Genomic DNA, 19,185 nt, shown 5'->3' with positions numbered 1-19,185 from the left:
TGAAATTAAAAGACGCTTGCTCCTTGGAAGAAAAGTTATGACCAACCTAGACAGCGTATTAAAAAACAGAGACATCACTTTGCCAACAAAGGTCCGTCTAGTCAAGGCTATGGTTTTTCCAGTGGTCATGTATGGATGTGAGAGTTGAACTATAAAGAAAGCTGAGCGCCGAAGAATTGATGCTTTTGAACTGTGGTGTTGGAGAAGTCCCTTGGACTGCAAGGAGATCCAACCAGTCCATTGTAAAGGAAATCAGTCCTGGGTGTTCATTGGAAGGACTGATGTTGAAGCTGAAACTCCGATACTTTAATCACCTCATAGAAGAACTGACTCATTGGAAAAGATCTGGATGCTGGGAAAGATTGAAGGGAGGAGAAGGGGATGACAGAGGATGAGATGGTTGGATGGCATCACCAATTTGATGGACAGGAGTTGAGTTAACTCCAGGAGTTGGTGATGGACAGGGAGGCCTGGTGTGCTGCAGTCCATGGGGTCGCAAAGAGTTGGACATGACTGAGCGACTGAACTGAACTAAACATCTGCTTGGAAGCAGCTATGCTCATGACTATACTGCCACACCTTATCTTATTATAAAGCAAATTCTGATTGGTTACACTAATTCATATCATGATCATTACAATCCTATTCTGTAAGATATGTCATTTGTAACAGACTCTGGAGCGGTTCAGCATTTAAAGCTCAGGCCCTCTGGACTCATCTGCCCTCATTTTCTTTGCTCATTGTTCTGCCTTCTGAAACACTTGTACGGATCACTGACTGATTTCTGTAGCACCACTTCCAAATTAGGCAGTGCCCTGGAAGAGAAGCCACTTCAAACAGTAAAACTGATAAATGGCCAGAGTCTGCTATTTTGGTTCTTATTTTCATTTTCTCCATTTAATAGTTGCCCCTCTCATTGCTGCCTTCTTAATTGAATTTGACTTTGTGCTACAAGTAGAGATAGAAAACAGTTGATAACTAATAATAGATCACTCCTCTGAAATCAGGAGGTTGCCAGGTTGCAAGCAGTGAAAGGACTTTAACTATGTTACTATGAAAAAAAAAAAAAAACTAATTAATCTCAGGGTGTGGGTTTCCCCAAGTCCACAGGATACATTCCTGCTGTAGTGAATCCTAGTGAAACTGAGAGTGGATCATAATCCCTGTGTATTTCTGCATTGCACTCTCTCTTCTGTATGTTCCAGGGAATAGGCATTTGCCAGTTTGATAAAGACCAGTCTGTTTTCAGGGCTCAGCTCCAGATTTCCCAAGCCATAGGCCAAATGGAATCAGCTTATAAAACCTTGCTTCTCTAAAGTGAATTTCAGTGGTTGATTTGTGGGTCCTAGGGAAATGACCAGTCAACAGAAGAGGCCAGTGCTTTTTCCCACTGTGTGCTGGTTCTCGGAACCCAGATGAGTATTCTTCCCCAGCGTGGACTGGGCTCGGCATTTTCCTCTGCGCCTGGGATCCCATGACCAGTCTTGAATGCCAGTTGGCCCACAGCGAGTTGAAGCAGCCTGTTTATAATTGGAGACTTTGGTTAGCTGATTTTGAAACTGCTTCTCAGGACTGTAGAAGTCCAAGTTATTTGCTACATTCAGATGCATTCTGAAATTTGGAGGGTTAGAATGGGGTGCAACATGTGCATGTAAGAGACGTGTAAACTTCTCTGCTATAGGAAAATTCTGTGCCATGGGAGATGTGTTGCCTCAAGAAAATTCTATGCTTTATTTAAAAATATTTAGCTTGTTAGATACAATTGTTTGTGGTGCTCAGTGGGTGGGACCTTATACATACATAATAAAATGGAAGAAAGAGGCAATTAAAGATTCAGATTATTACTTCTTAACTGCAACATTCCATATCATTTGAGTTCTTTCGACCTTTTATGATGATATGTTCCAGTCTGCATTTGCAAAATGGAGGGAAAGAAGTGAAAAAAAGTAGGAAAGTCACTAATTTCTTAAATATTAAAATACTTGAATAAGAGTGATTTTTTTTCTGGATGCTTGCCTTTCTTATCCTCTTTGGTTTCTTGGTAAGAAAATAGTTAATGTAAATTGCTTTTCTGGAGGAAAATGTCAGTTGCTATGTTGTATCCTTTATAAATAATTTGAGTTTAGGTTTCTGGTATTTGAAGTATAATGCAGTATCTATGTCCAAAGATGTCATTTGCCAAGGAAAAAATGTGTAAAACGAATCCCTTGCTTTGTTGGAAGATAACTTTGTGTCCTTTCTCTCGTGTACCTCCCAGAGGAAAGTATATTTGGCTAGTCCACTGTGATTACCTTCAATCAAATAAATTGTTACTGATATTTGTCATAGAGCATGCTCACAGGTTGACTTGGTCTGCATTTACAAAACTCTCATGGTTCACATAAGAAAAACACGTAACTGCCAGTAAAAATAACAGTTATTCCCCCAAAACATAGTACCTGTCCGAGATTCTCCTGTGTGTATGTATGCTCAGTCATGTCTGACTCTGTGACCTCACAGACTATAGTCCCCCATCCTCTGTCCATGGGATTTCCCAGACAAGAATACTGGAGTGGGTTGCCATTTTCCCCTCCAAGGGGTTGAACCCACATCTCTTGAGTCTCTTGCACTGACAGGTGGATTCCTTACCAGGAGTGCCACCTGGGAAGCCCCAAGGTACTCAAACTGTATCTAAGCACCCAGATTTAAAAAGTGAAAAAATACCATGGGTAACATAAATTTAAATACGCGGACTTCCCTGGTAGTCCAGTGGTTAAGACTTCACCTTCCAATGTAAGGGTTGGAGATTAGATCTGTGGTTGGAGAGCTAAGATCCCACATGCCAGGTGGCCAAAAAACCAGAGCATAAACAACAGAAGCAATGTTGTAGCAAATTCAATAAAGACTTTAGAAATGAGTCATATCAAAAAAAATCTTTTTAGAAACCTTAAATACTTTTATGAATTACCTAGTCAAATAAGAAATTAGTGAAAAAAAAAAAAAAGAAATTAGTGAAACGTTGAACAATGAAGGTGAGGGAGGCAGAATAGGAAATTGGTTGGGATCAAATGTACCTGCTTGCAAAACCTGCATAGCAACACCTGCATAGCAACTGTTCAACCGCAAGCACTGTTCAACTACAGGCGTGTTATTTGGTACCTCTGTGGCTCAGGTTCCTCACTTATCAGATGAGCATCATAAGGCCTCCTGCTTATGGAAGTTAGGAGAATTAAATGAGATGATACATGGAAAAATGTCCAGCATATTGCCTAAATATATTAAATATTGAACAAATCTCCATTTTACTGATGTGCTACTATTTTACTAAATTCCATTCCACGCTTCAGAGAAGTATCTTTCTGTGGGTCCACATTCAATTATTAAGTGGTTTAGGTATCTTGCTAAACACTGGGGATGGCAGCGATGAAAGATGAAGTGAGATCCACAGCAGTCCACAGTCTAGCTGGAGAAACTGGCAGGGAAGCTGGTTATACCATGGTGCATAATTCTGTGATAGAACACTACACAGAATGCCATGGGCCATATATAAGGTTCACTGAAGCTTATCAAGAGAGAAGGGAGATAGTCTAGTCAGTACCTTCCAGGGACTAAACTTAATTGCATGTAGTGGGAGAAAGGTCCTGATGTGGCAAGCAATAGGGGATAAAGCTGGAGAGTAAAATCCCAGTGTGCAGAGAGAGGATGCCAATGATGCTGAAAAGTGCAGGGTGGCCATTTGTTATTTTAAGGCGAGGACTGTTTGAACAGATTTGCATTGTAAAAATATGACTCTGGCCGCGTGGTGGCAGTTACTTCACCCTTGGTCAGGATTCATGCATTTTCCATAATTGTGTTGCCTCTCTGAGTTCTAAAAAGCCCTCATATGAACAGGAAATGCTTGTTGTATTATCTATTTATTCATTCACCAGGCATTTCTTGAGGAATTGCTATGTTATATTTTTGGCACTGGGCTAGATTCTGAAGATGAAAATCTTCTTGTTTTAAAGACTTCACAGTCTAGTGGGAGACATAGACAGTAACAAAACAAACAAAATAGCCGTTCAGGGGACCCTTAGCCAGAGAGCCTGGAATAATGGGGACAAGGGAGGGGAAATGGAGGGGGAGGTTCAGAAAAGTGCTAGTATTGGGTCCTCTGAGGTTCACTAATTGGAGATCCAAAGTGGGATCTTATGAAAAGGAAAGATGGTTCTACCCATGCTCCAGTCACACTGGAACATTGCTTCCTTACGTTCAGCAAGAATTATTGTTGTTTGGTCTCTAAGTCATGTCCGACTCTTTCACGACCCCATGGACTGTAGCCTGCCAGGTTCTTCTGTCCGTGGGATTTCCCAGTCAAGAATACTGGAGTGGATTGTCATTTCCTTCTCCAGGGGATCTTCCCAATCCAGAGATCCAACCTCTGTCTCCTGCAATGGAGGCAGACTCTACCTCTGAGCCACCTGTGAAGACCTTCAGCCAGAATGGGGCTCGTTAATTTCATAAAAGCTTCAGTAAGATTTGTATGTGTGCTAGAAATGGAAAATTGAGTCAACTGATCTTACATGAATGTCTGAATCATTGGTTTATACCTTCTTTGATTGATTCAACAAGCATTCATTGAGTAATGTGTGCCAGGGGCTACTGGACTTAAAGTTACAAAGATACACGAACTCAGTTGTGTACTTTGTATACAGAGACATAGTGTGAGGTTGTTTCAAAGGTATTCCTTTGATTGATAAAGCCATGCTCCTTAAAATCCAATCTCTTCAAGACATTAGAACAGAATGACAAAGTCTACAAAAGTAAAGAAAGGAGTGCTGTTTGATAAGGCATTTCTACACCGTCTTTCAAGTCTGTGTGATCAGGCTTTGCTGTCAAAGACTTAAAGAGAGTGCAAAACCCAAAACTCTTTTTTTTCTTTTTTTTTGGTTCTGAAATTATTTTTAAAATATCAGTAATATATATACAACATACAGTTTATCGTTTAAACCACTTTACGTGACAGTTCAGTGGCCTTCAGACTGTCATGTCATTCACACAGTCATGTAAACACTACCATAGTCCATCTCTAGAACTTTTTCATTTTCTCAGATTGAAACTCTGTAATCACTAAACAATAACTCCCCTTGTACCTCTCTTCCCAGGCCCTGGTGACCACCACTGACGTTCTGTCTCTATGAAATCTGTGTATTCTAGCTACCTCATATAAGTGGAATTAAGCAATTTTTGTTTTTTTGTGTGTGTGCCTGGCTTATCTTATTTAGCATAATGTTTTCAAGGTTTATTATCCATGTTGTCATAATTCAAATATATTTGAGTCAAGAATTCCAGAACCGTGGAAAAAAAGTATGGCAGATGCTCAAAAAATTAAACATAGAATTACCATATGATCTAGCAATTCCAGTTTTGGGTGTATACCCAAAAGAATTGAAAGCAGGGACTTGAATAGATGTCTGTACACTCATCTTCATAGCAGCATTAATCACAATAGCCAAAAAGTGAAACAACCCAAATGTCCATCAACAGATGAATAAACTAAATACAGCATATAAATGCAATGGAATATTATTCAGTCAAAGCTTTCCTTAAACATTTCTTTTTAGTGAAATCTAAAAAATATTGGGTTGGCCAGAACATTAGTTCAAGTTTTTCCTCAAGATGTTCCGGAAAAGCCTGAACAAATGTTTTGGACAACCCAATACAACAAACTTATGAATATAACAAAAAAGAGGTTCACAGATATATAGAGAGCTAGTGATTCTCTATAGTATCGTAACTGCCATTGGGGAAAGGGAAGGAGGGAGGGGATACAAAGGCATAGGGCATTAAGAGGTCCAAACTCTTATGTATAAAATAAGCTACAAAAGATATATTGTATAACACAGGTAATATAGCCAGTGTTTTGTAACTATAAATGGAGTATAACCTTTAAAAACTGTGAGCCACTTTACTGTACACCTGTAGCTTATATAATATTGTATCAACTAAACTTCAGTTAAAAATTATTTCTCATATGAAATTACCATGTACACACCACTACTGATATATATAAAATAGATAACCAATAAGGGTCTATGGTATAGCACAGGGAACTATACATAATACTTTGTAATAAACTACAAGGGAAAAGAATCTAAAAATATGTGTGTATATATATATAAATGTATTTAGATAGATGCAGATATATATATCTTGATTCCTGTGCTATACACCTGCAACTAACACGATATTGTAAATCAACTATTGTTGTTGTTTCGTTGCTAAGTTGTGTCTGACTCTTTGCAACCCCATGGACTATAGCCTGCCAGGCCCCTCTGTCCTGGGATTTCCCAGGCAAGGGTACAGGAGTGGGTTGCCATTTCTTCCTCCAGGGGATCTTCCTGACCCAGGGATCGAACCTGAGTCTTTTTACCGCTGAGCCACCAGGGAAGCCCCAGATCAACTATGCTGTGCTGTGCTTAGTCGCTCAGTCAAGTCCGACTCTTTGCGACCCCATGGGCTGCAGCCCGCCAGGCTCCTCTGTTCATGGGGATTCTCCAGGCAAGAATCCTAGGATTAATTGCCATGCCCTCCCCCAAGGGATCTTCCCAACCCAGGGATCAAATCCAGTCTCCCACATTGCAGATGGATTCTTTAGTGTCTGAGACACCAGGGAAGCCCAAGAATACTGGAGTGGGTAGCCTATCCCTTCTCCAGAGGATCTTCCCGACCCAGGAATTGAACCAGGATCTCCTGCATTACAAGCAGATTCTTTACCAGCTGAGCTACAGGGAAGCCCCTGCGTCAGTTAAAAAAAAAATTTTTTTTAATTGTTTTCTGTAAATGAAATTTAGAAGTTAATAGATAGACTGCCCCAGTGGCTTTTATTTACCTTCATGTTTCCAAAGAAAGCATGCAGTTTCTATGGCATGCAAGGCTACAGGGCTTAAAGTTCATGGGCAACAAACTGAATTAAATTTACTTTTCTTTTTTATTATCTGTCCTTTTAAATTTTGTATTATATTGTCTTTTTAAATTTTGTATTGTCTCTTGTGTCTCCTGCATTGCAAGCAGATTCTTTATCATCTGAGCCACCAGGGCGTCACCCTTTATTAATAACCACTGTACACCAAAGTAATTCAATTATACATACAGATACTTTTCTTCATTGTATTAGTCTGTCACAAAAACAAACTACTGAGACCTACCTGGGGGTACTTGACTACCAGCTCCAGTGAAAAATAAAAAAGAAATCTCTTGTTTCAAGTATATGTTTTCTGGTTTCCTACCAATGGCAGTTTTTCCTCTATAGGTGATGCTGCCTGTACCAAGCTGGTTTGTCTACTGTTAGCATCCTAGCATGTTAAAAGGAGCATTTCTCATCCTTCAAGTTCACCGACTTTTCTTTAGTATATCATTTTATTGATGGAGGGGTGTTTTCAAATTATGTTATTGTTTTCTTTGATTCTTTCTTTTTACTCTGATGCTGTGTTGCTGGTTTGAGAAATTTAGAGTGGGTGGGGTCGATGGGGCAAGGGGTCTTGTGTCCAGCCTCTGGAGAACACAGTAAAGGATGTTTGTGAACTCCTCTTCTAGAGCAGGGCTTCTTAAACTGTATCATGCTTATGAAGCATCTCTGGATCCAATTAAAATACAAATTTTGCTTCAGGAGGTCTTGAGGGGTGGGGGGCTGAGATTTTCTGTTTTGAGGAAGCTCTCAGATGATGTTGATACCACTGATCTTGGCTGACATTTTGAGGAGAGGGCCCTGTCTATGCAGGTTGCTGGAATATGGGCAATATATAAGCAGTGCTTATGCAAGGTTGTATAGTGGGTGTGGACCCTTGATCTCTGTGTTATATACATGCTTTTACTTACTTCTCTGTACCTTTTCCCCCCTTACTTTTAAAATTAGAATAATGATACTTCCTTTGTTAGTATTATTATTTTTTAGCCACCTTGTTTCAAGTTCCTCTGCAGTCCTTCTGTTGTCTTTGACAAGAAATACAGTTGCAAAAAAAAAGTGCAAGAGTGATTTGGTTGCATTTAGGTTCTGGTTTTTCTAAGATTCTTCCATTTTAAGCACTGAAAGGCCCAAGTCCCATGAGGCCATCAGTCCCTGGCATTCCCTAGCTGAATTCCCAGTGGGTCTTGAAAAATGATACTTAGAGCTGACTTACTTACCATGGAAATGGTTGGGGGAAAAGTTTGTTTACTTAGGTAGAACTTCTTTGGTGGTGGTTTTATTTTTAACCCATATCGTGTGCTTGTTTGCCTCTTGTAGTGTTCAAAAGCTGAATGAATTTCTCTTGAGTGATGAGATTGGTGAGGACAGCTGGCGAACTGGAGAAGGTACTCTTCCGTTTGAATCCTGTAAGAAGCACACTGGAGTCGTAAGTGTTTTGCTTGTTACGGGAGCTGTGAATAAGGGACCATCCTGAGGATGGATGATTTAAAATGGGTGCAATTAGAAGAAATTGTCAGCTTTACTTGTAACCTATGTGAGGAAAAGGGGCTTCCCAGGTGGCGCTGTGGTAAAGAACCCACCTGCCAATGCAGGAGACTTGAGACGTGGGTGCGATCCCAGGATTAGGAAGATTCCCTGGAGGAGGGCCTGGCAACCTACTCCAGTGTTTTTGCCTGGGTAATCACATGGACAGAAGAGCCTGGTGGGCTACAGTCCGGGGGGGGTCGCAAAGAGTCAGACATGACTGAGTGAGCACACATGTGAAGAAAAATTACTACCTGCTTCTACAACAAACCTTATAGGTTTAGAATCAACAAAGAAATATATAAGGCTTATCTTTATAAATCATCAAAAGATTATCCCAAGAGGGACAGCTCATGTTCAATTCAAAAGGAAACAGAGAGGTTGTCTACCCCAAGCTTTATATAAAAATAATACAAAATAAAACTCATGTATCATATTCTTATAATACCTTTAACTATATTATACTTTTCAGCTAAAAACTTGCTTTTTGATGCATTATATCTTTTGATTCATTTAATATATTACATTACCTATATTATTTTCTAGATGAATAGTTTTATTTGCATGTTGTTTTAGAGTCATAAGATTGGTGAGTGACAGAGCCAGAATTGGGTCTTCCCTGGTGGCTCAGTGGTAAAGAATCCGCCTGCAATGCAGCAGACGCGGGTTCGATCTCGGGGTCAGCCTGATCCCCTGGAAAAGGAAATGGCAACCCCCTCCTGATATTCTTCTTGGAAACTCCATGGACAGAGGAGCCTGGTGTGCTACAGTCCATGGGGTTGCAAAAGAGTGGGACACGACTGAGTGACTAAACAACAATAGTCAGAATTAAAACCCAAGTCCTGTGACTCCTGAACCAGTTTGTTCATCCATTACACAAATATTTACTCATATCTCTGTAAAGCCTGGAAACACTGTTGATATTATTTTTCATGTTTTACATGGAATGTTACAAGTATTATATATTAGCTTGTGTTTCCAGACTTAGAAACTGCCCTTTGCATTGTGTCAAGACCCGTCGATGTAGCTCTGAGCAAGGCAGGCAGGATCTTTATCGTCACAGGGTTTGCTGTCTTGAGGCAGGAGTCAGATGATAAAAAGTAAAAAGATGAGATCATTTCCCTGTGGGAAGAAAATTAAAGAAGGTGTTAGAGAGTGACTGGTGTCCTCAGAGCAGGGTAGTCGTTCTCCAGAAGGTCCCTCTGAAGAGCTGGTGTTGGAGCTGAGACCTGAATGAAGAGTCAGTACCTCTTCTGCAGAGGCCTTGGAAAGGGGCCAGATCATTTCGGGGGGAGAACTAACAGATGCTGTGGCCCTGAAGTGGGAATTAATTTGGTGTGTTCAAAGAACAGAGGGACACTATGGCTGATGCCTGGTAAGGTAGGGAGAGATAAAATGAACTAGGAGCAAGGATTAAGTGCTAAAAGTTGCTTTGGTTGTGTCCAACTCCCTGCAACCCAATGGATTGTAACCTGCTAGGCTCCTCTATCCATGGGATTTTCCAGGCAAGAATACTGGAGGGGGTTGCCATTTCCTCCTCCAAGGAATCTTCCCAATCCAAGGACAGAACCTGCATCTCTTATGTCTCCTGCATTGGCAGGTGGGTAAAGAACAAGGACTGCAGGTCCTGTAAGCCAGGGAGAGAGTTTGGATTCTACTAACAAGCAATAGGAAACCATTGGAGGGTTTAAAGTAGGGACGCATATAATTTTGTTTATATGTTTAAAGGATCACTCTAACTACTGAGGGGAGAGTTGTCACTGGTGACAAGAGTAGAACAGATGGATCAGTAAAGAGGTCATTATAAGGGCAGCGCAAGAAATGGAGATGGTTAGAATTTGTTTTGGTTGCAGTGGACCTTGTGAGAAGTTATGAAATTCAGTGTACACTTTTTTGGGTGGAGCTGATGAAGGCTTGCTGATGGATTGAATGGAAATGAGGAGGGAGAAAGAAGACTCAAGGCTGAATCCTAGGTTATTGGCTTGAGTACTGAGTAGATGGCAGAGTCAATAACTGAAATAAGGAAGCTGAGAAACGAGTAGGTTGCTATTGAGGTGGAATCAAGAGGTATATTTCGCACATGATAATTTTGAGATATTTATTGACATCCAAGAAGAGAAGTCACCCTTGGAGATGTAAATTTAAAAGCCATTGGTCATTAGATAATACTTAAAATAATGGGACTAGATTACACCACTTTTGTGAAAGCTGTGTCAGAAAAATTCTGAAGAAAGTCTTTAAAATTAATATGCCTATTTCATAAGAGTAATGTATAAAGGAGTTTGTCTAAAATTAGTTACAAGTTAATAATTATTCATTTACTATTAGAGAATATGTGACTATATCTACCATTTGTGTAACCAAACAAAAATGGACATGCAGTCTCCTGACAGGAAGGAGTTGAGGCTTGGAGAGCCTTCACAGGAAGTCATTCTGCATTAAGTTTTTCTTTACAGTGTGTTTAAGACTGCTAAAAATACTTAAGACAAGCACTGGGCTGTCTTAGACTTGATTTCTTCTGCTTTCCTGGAGTTATTTTCTTACTCTCTGTTGAGTTATTTTGGTAAGCAGGTGTGGTTTGTTGTTGTTTTTTTTTTTTTTTTTTTGTCTGAGAAGGAACTACCACTCATACTTGTAGATACCGGAGTGACAAAGTCTGAGATGCCTGTGTGGTCTTGTGTGGACATGGACACCAAGATGGGAACACGTCACAGAGCATCTACAGTTTGAGGCAATAGGAAACTCAGGCATTTGGTGAGAACCAGCCTTGTCACCTTTTGGGCGATAGTTTCCCAAAGAAATTATTAGATCATCTTTCAGAGACATGGGGATGAGTGGAGGGAGATGACCTCAGGAGAGGGGACAGAGGAGGTCAAGTGTGCAGAGTGAGGGGATTCTGAAGACTCTTTTGCATGAGAGGAGGGGCACATGAAAAGTTGAACTGAGTGAAGGTTGGAAGGGAAAAAGGATCCCCTTTAGATGCCTCCAATATCTTTGGGGTTATTGAAACCAGACTGGACTTCTGATGTCTTTTGGGGCCATTCATCAACTGCTGACGCGCCAAACCACAAATGACAAACTTTTAGAAATGGAGAGAAAAAAAACTGTGTGTTTGAAAAGAACGCGAATGGAAACTCCTTCTTGAGAGTGCTTAAGAAGCTATGTATTCTGTAAAAGCTTAGAGCTAAGTGGTTTTGGCTGCCAAATCTCCATGGAGAATTAGTGACTTTCTAGTGCCAGAGTCTCTTCAAATTACATCTGTGAGATTCGGACTCAAATCTCTGTCAACACGTCTCCTCCTCCCACCCCTCTCCTTAGGTTTGTGAAGAACATGAAGTCATCCCTTTTGGACCTCTGGGGCCGATTCTACTATAGAAGTTAAGACTCTAGAAGACAGCGAATATGTGTACAGATGTAGACAGGTCTTGTGTGGGGAAAATACTCAGCTGAAAGGATAGTTAGTGGCTCTATCCCATCCCCTGTGAGGTTATCTGCGAGGACTCAGAAGAAAAACAAAACTAAAAATGTTGTGAACATTCTCTTTTTTCCCTCTTTCTTTTTTAAGTTTAAAATGCATTCAACAGTTTCTGTGTAATGGAACCGATGCTAGTTCTTCTCAGTGGCTTTTTAATCTGTGTATTGATTGGCATGTAGCCTAGCATGTGTTATTTAATTAGTTTGATTATGATCTGAGCCACCAGTGAAGCCCTAAAGTGAAAGTGTTAATCACTCAGTCATGTCCAACTCTTTGCAACCCTGTGGACTGTAGCCCTCCAGGCTCCTCTGTCCATAGGATTCTCCAGGCAAGAATACTGGAGTGAGTAGCCATCCCCTTCTCCAGGGGATCTTCCCAACTCGGAGATTGAACCCAGGTCTCCTGCAATGCAGTCAGATTCTTTACCATCTGAGCTACCAGGGTAATGTGGTTGATACACTAATGGATGTAAACTGGATGGTGTTATCTTGTTGGGATTAAATTGCTGGTTATTTGAGGTCATGCCTGATTCTCATAATAGAACTCAACAGATTGATCAAAAAAGCTAAACCTAATGTTCCAAAGCCAAAAACGTGTTTTGCAATTATAGAATCTTTTGTTTTATAGCTTATTTGATAGTTTTGAAGTGTATAACTATTTAGCTTTGATAGTCTCTATAGGTACTACAGATAGTTATTTATGTTAAAATAGTTGCTTACAAGATTTCTGGGACAAATTTTGAGCTTATATATTTTATGATTTAGAGGTTAACAGAGCTGGATTTTCTACCTTCTCTTCAACCATTTGCCTCTATCTGTGTGAAATTAAATTCAAAATTAGAGAATAACAAAAGCTTCTAGTCATGACCTAATTCGAGTTTAAGTATAGGAAGATTGTCTAGCCTTAGCTGACATCCTCCATATTTTGGATGCTTTAGTACTTTGGCTCAGAACAATAATGCTATAATATTTGAGAAAGACTAGATCATTCTATAGTGCTTATAGATCTCCTTATGAAATAATATGGGCTTCCCAGGTGGTACAGTGGTAAAGAATCTGCCTGCCAGTGCAAGGGGGTGTAGCCCAGAGGTGGAGCACATACTTCACATGTACAAGGCCCTGGATTCACCCCTCAGCTCCTCCATCTGTGTCTTTTGGGCTTCCCTGATGGCTCATATGGTAAACATTCTGGAATGTGGGAGACCTGGGTTCAGTCCCTGGGTTGGAAAGATCCCCTGGAGGAGGGCATGGCAACCCACTCCAGTATTCTTGCCTGGAGAATCCCCATGGACAGAGGAGCCTGATGGGCTACAGTCCATGAGGTCCCAAAGAGTCGGTCATGACTGAGCAACTAAGCATAGCACAACAGTGCAAGAGATGCAAGTGACGTGGGTTTGATCCCTGGGTCGGGAAGGTCCCCTGGAGGAGGAAATGGCAACCCACTCCAGTATTCTTGCCTGGAGAATCCCATGGACAGAGGAGCCTGGCTGGTAACAGTCCATGGGGTTGCAAAGAGTCAGACATGACTGAGTGACTGAGCACACATGAAATAATATACATAAAGCCTAGATCTTTATGCTTTTTCTCATTCCACCATGGATCTTCAGGTGACATGTAGACTCATCTGATTTATGTGAGTGTATCAGACTCAAAATCCTCGTAATTCAGAGGGTGACCAAAAATGTACTGTTGGAACATTTACAAGCCTGATGGCCTAACAAGTAGACTCTAGTTTAACCTAAGTTAGCCTGCTTGCCTTTTGCCATGACACACACTTTTTTTTATCTCCTGGGTCTATTCATCCAGAAAAGTAGAGAAAGAATAGCCAGAGCCTAGTTTGGTGCTCAGCATTTTAACTTCCATCATTTGCAAATATCATATCTTCATATTTTCATTTTTCTTAAAAAGTTTCTGAATTAGGTTTAAAATGAGTGCATAACACTTTTTTATTATTGTTTGCTTTGGGGTGGAGTGGGGGGATGCCATAGAAATAATTAAAATATGCCATTCACTTTACTTCTTTTTCTTAGACTCTAAATGGAGCAGCAACTTTGTGAGTTAATGTTCAGTAAAACCTCAGTTTTTTCATAGCACTTCAACTTGTGTTCTTTTCCATTTGGAATGCAGCAGCCAAAAACTATAAACAGGAAGCAGCCTGGAAGATATCACCTGGAAAACTACGAACAATCAACACGACGTCTGCGTCCCATGGAGACAGAGGATATTGCAATAAAGGTTATTTTATGTCCTGAATTTTTACATGAATAGAAGCACTGATGTTACCATTTTATGGTGACGTTCTGCCAAGTGTCCCATGTCGTGTCTTTAAAGTCTCTCTAGAGTGGTCACTCATCCTCATAACATTTTCAGAAAATATTCTGCTGAGTTTATAATTCTCAATGCTGCCTAGCCTCCCAACCACAGCTTTGCTCCAGGAGTATGTTTAAATAACTGGATGATGAATCTTTCTTCTGAATCTGTGGTACACTGGATACACCTAGTATCCAGTGTACTTCCTCTCATACTCTTATTTCATCTACTCTACATTCATCTCTATAAATTAATTTATAAAGAATGCTGATATTATAGGTCCAGTTTTTTTAATTGCTTTTATTTATTTATTTTTTCATTTATTTTTATTAGTTGGAGGCTAATCACTTTACAATATTGTAGTGGTTTTTGCCATACATTGACATTAATCAGCCATGGAGGTCCAGTTTTTAAGGAAGTAGATTACATAGCAATTATCTTCAACCAGGAAAGGCTTAGACCAGGGCTGTGTGTGTCCACCCAGCTTCCCAATATGGCCTTTGACTCATCTCAAACTCAGACTTTTAAAAAAATTTTGTTTTATCAAGATATAGTTAATTTAGGCTTCCCAGGTGGCTCTAGTGGGAAAGAGCTCGCCTGCCAATGCAGGAGACTCAAAGAGATGTGGGTTTGATCCCTGGGTCGGGAAGATCCCCTGGAAGAGGGCACGGCAACCCACTGCAGTATTCTGGCCTGGAGAATCCCCATGGACAGAGGAGGCTGGCGGGCTGCAGTCCATAGGGTCACACAGAGTCGGACACGGCTGAAGCAATTTAGCATGCACACACACCCACGGTAGATTTATAAAGTTGTATTGATTTTTGCTGTCCAGCAAAGTGATTCAGTTTTACACACACACACACATATATACACATTCTTTTTTACATTCTTTTCCATTATAGTTTGTTACGGAATATTGACTATAGTTCCCTGCACTATATAGCTCTATATTGCCCAGCGCAGGTAGAGCAAGAGACGCTCAGGGAGGTGTACAGTTAAGCCAAGAGCCACATAGGGTTCTCCTCTCTCTCCTCATTGCCTGATCCCATACCTGTCCCACAATAGGCACTTAACAACTGGAGTAAATGTGTTATTGGATGGAATAAGCTAATGCTGGCTTTCACTTTGTCATTAATTTGATGTGACTTTTGGGCAAAGTGCTTGTCTAAGCCATGGTTTGCCCCGTTGAGGTGGGGATGCCATACCTACCTCAGGTATGAATACTTTGAGGATAAAATATATCACCTGTGAATTTCAAAGAGCTGTAGTGATTCTTAACCTTGGCTGTATGTTAGAATCACCTAAAAGTCTTTATATATGTAAAACCTGAGCATCATATTTGAAAACAGCTCTAGTAGTTCCCTAGACAATGATAATTTACCAAGAAGATTTGAGCTAAACTATGCAAAAGTAAGTAATGAGAGACTAGAAAGGGTTCTCTATGCTGCCAATTCACAAATATGCCAAGAAAACAACTAATAGTAACTAAAAAATCAGTTTTTTAATTGGCATTTTCTATGCAGTATTGTGGGAACCTAGAATATACATATTTTTCCATGTGCCTTATTAAATTTATTTTTGTTTTGAATGGGGAAAAGGGAGGCTATCATGATTTTTTTCCCGCAGAATTGACCTTACATGCACCAACTCCCCCCTCCAAAAAACCAGAAAAAAACCCTGCATATCAATGACCTAGAGTGCCCTGAATGGGCACAATAATTTCAAGTACCCCTGCAACCTTGAATTCATTGTTTATTCATGGTGGAAATAGCCAATTGGTAATGAACTCATTTGTCTTTTTGAATCTTTTTTGTTGCGAAATACAGAAGTAAATATAACATATATGTACTGTTAAATGAAAAAGTAAACATTTGTGCAGCTATCACTAAGTAAAGAACATCACCAACTTCGTCCAAAGACCCTCCAACACACCCTGAACTTCACTCTCTTTATTCTTCAAAATATAATTACCGCTTTGACTTTTATGGTCATCATTTCCTTGAACATTTTTGCTATGTTATGCCTCCAATATTCTTGGGCTTCCCTGGTGGCTCTTGACAGTAAAGAATCCGCCTGCAATGCTGGAGACCTGGGTTCTGTCCCTGGATTGGGAAGATCCCCTGGAGGAGGGCATGGCAACCCACTCAAATATTCGTGCCCGGAGAATCCCCGTGGACAGAGGAGCCTGGCGGGCTACAGTCCACGTGATCACAAAGTGTCAGACAAGACTGAGCGACTAATCATAGCACAAGCATAGCGCATGCCTCCCTAAAGACGTACTTAGCTTTTTTCAAGTTTGAATATATGCATGTATATGTGTGTATTTTTCTTCTGCTGCTCAGCATTATGTGGGTATAATTAACCCATTTTACTGTGTGAAGCTGTACTTCATTTATTCTCATCGTTGTGCAGTGTTTCATTTTATGAATATCCCAGAATTTATTGATCCATTCTACTTTTGATGGGCTTTTGGTTAACTTTTATTTTGAAGCCATTGGGGAGAATTGCTGAGTCATAGGATCTGTACACCCTCAACTTTATTTATTTATTTATTTTTTTACCCTCAACTTTCCTTCATAATGGCCAACTTTTCTCCAAAGTGATTGTGCCAGTTTACACTTCCATTAACAGTGACTGAGAATTCCAGCTGGTCTCCATCTTCCCCAGTGCTTCCAATATTTTGTGAAAATGCATGTTTTGTGTTGGGAGGCAGTGCTGTTGTATCTTGCTGTGGTTTTTATGTGCATTTTTCTGATTTCTAATGAGCTTGAGCACCTTTTCCAATGTATATATTGGCCATTTGTGCATGGAGCTCCTCTTGTGAATTGCCAGGTTATTGGTTCCTCTTTTTTTAAAAAAATTCTGAGTACTACTAATACTTCTTTGGCAGTTGCATATGTTGCAAAATTCTTTTCCCACTTTGCAACTTGGCTTTTCACTCTATGGTATTAGAAATTCTTAATTTCAATGTAGTCTAGTTTATAGAGGTTTTCCTTTATGGCTAGTGCTTTGCTTTTTGCCTCTTTTAAGAAAACTTTCTCTACCAAAAGTTATAAAGATGTTCTATATTGGTTCTTAAAAATCTTTGAAGCTCTACCTTTTGCTTGTATTTAATTGATTTAGAATTGAGTTTTGTGTTGGTAAGAAGTCAGGTTGAGATTTAGCAGGGGAAATCAGTAATAAATAATTTTAGCCATAAGTTTAGCAGTAATAAACTTCCTGGTAGTAATTTTACTATACTCAGTAGCAAGTCAGTAAGGTCAGACTTAATTTTTTATGTGATGGTGGGTTGTCCTCTATCAATGTATCATGTATCAATGATACCATGTCTCAATCGCTGTCCCCACTGACTTTTAGTACGATCTTATCACACACATTTCCTTGTTTATTTTTCTCTGATTTATTTGTCTGTTCAGTATTCCACTGCTGTGATTATTATGGCTTTCTAATAAATATTGCCGTTTTTTAGGACAAGTTCTTACACCTTATCTTTTTTCTTCTAAAGTGTCTTAGCTGTTCTTGGCCCTTTTGAGGGGAAAGAAGCTTATATCCTCCAGCGCATACATTTCTTTTTGTACTTCTCTTAATACTTTCACTAGACATTTCCTTACTCCTTGATTTAATGAGATTTTTTTACAAGCTATATTTAATTCAGCATTTTTGCTTCTTTTCAGTGGGAGGAAATGGAAATGGTGTGTGTAAGGTCTCACCTTTAAATTTTTAAACAATTATTTCATATTCAATATCCTGTAAATAAAACCATAAGAATATTGAAAGGAATATCAGAAAGAATACACATATGAATATATATAACTGAAGGATTTTGCTAATATACCAGAAACTAGCACAACATTGTAAATCAATTATACTTCAAAAAGAAAACAATTATTTCAACTGAGGTGAAATTCACATAGCATTAAATTAACCACTTTCAAGTCAATAATTCAGTTGCATTTAGATTTATAGTGTTGTGCAACCATCCCCTCTATCTGGTTACAAAATATTTTATCACCTCAAGAGGAAACCCCATACCTATTAATCAGTCATTCCCCACATCCCCCTCTCTTGTGCCCCCACCACCTCCAATCTGCTTTCTGTCTCTGCAGATTTACCTATTCTGGATATTTCATATAAATGGAATCATAGAGTTGGTGACTTCGTGACTTTTTGTGTTGTCTTTATTTCTGTCTTTACATTTTTTTTTTCTTTTTTTAAAATTTTGGCTGTATGTGAGCTCTTTGTTGTGGTTCCTGGACTTTCTCTAGTTACAATGTGCGGGCTTCTCTTGCAGCGCACAGGCTTAGTTGCCCTGAGGCGTGTGGGATCTTACTTGCCCTACTTGGGACCAAACCCATGTCCCCTGCCTTGGAAAGTGGATTCTTAACCACTGGACCACCAGGGGAGTTCCTGCCTTTACATTTTAATTCATTCTTTCCCTTTATCCTGTTCCTCATGCCTGTATCCCTTCATCCCTCCTAACACTATGGTGCTAGCATAATGTGCTCCATATATGCACTTAAATATACTTACATCTTTGTAAAATATGTATTATTGTCATGAGCATTTATACTTTCAGTTTCCTGAAATTGTTTGCTCCTTCTAGCTCCACCACTGCATTCTGCTGTACACATTCCTGCCATTCATTAGTCTCCTAATGATGGCTGCTGGGTTGGCCTCCATCCCCACTCCATCACAGACCATGCTGTGATGACCATCTTTGTACCTATCCTTTTAGGAAAGTTTGCAGTAATTTATATATTAGCTGATTTTCCAAGGTCGAACAGCTAGTTGGGGAAACCAGAATTTTAACTCTGCTGGTAGAGAAGTGAGATGATTTTGTAAAAGGCAAGAGGTTATGGAACAGCCAATCACAGCTGGACAAATTCCCTTTAACCCTCTTCCTTCTCCTCACATGGATACTGTTCTGCCTTATACTTCTTTTGGGGACCAAA

At 39.8% G+C, this 19,185-nt stretch overlaps 1 protein-coding gene and 1 long non-coding RNA gene across 8 annotated transcripts in view; one reads left to right on the top strand and one right to left on the bottom strand.

Annotated features, from left to right (window-relative positions):
• The window catches only part of ABCC9 (ATP binding cassette subfamily C member 9), a 148,629-nt gene that overhangs the window by 42,067 nt on the left and 87,377 nt on the right, over positions 1 to 19,185 (top strand). For all 7 annotated transcript variants that reach the window (XM_043880913.1, XM_043880916.1, XM_043880915.1 and 4 more), the window contains 2 exons: positions 8,243 to 8,351; positions 14,051 to 14,158. In XM_043880913.1, the coding sequence (XP_043736848.1) occupies positions 8,243 to 8,351; positions 14,051 to 14,158 (217 nt within the window). The remainder of the gene's footprint in view (positions 1 to 8,242; positions 8,352 to 14,050; positions 14,159 to 19,185) is intronic.
• Positions 9,444 to 19,185, bottom strand: part of LOC122680064 — a 114,524-nt gene continuing 104,782 nt past the window's right edge. Inside the window, exon 3 of the long non-coding RNA XR_006336600.1 lies at positions 9,444 to 9,571. This is a non-coding gene — a long non-coding RNA (uncharacterized LOC122680064). The remainder of the gene's footprint in view (positions 9,572 to 19,185) is intronic.

The sequence above is a fragment of the Cervus elaphus genome, chromosome 22 (genome assembly GCF_910594005.1).
Source record: "Cervus elaphus chromosome 22, mCerEla1.1, whole genome shotgun sequence".
Classification (NCBI taxonomy): Eukaryota; Metazoa; Chordata; class Mammalia; order Artiodactyla; family Cervidae; genus Cervus; species Cervus elaphus.
The sequence above is the reverse complement of the archived record's forward strand: the minus strand, read 5'-3'. Positions and strand labels throughout refer to the sequence as shown.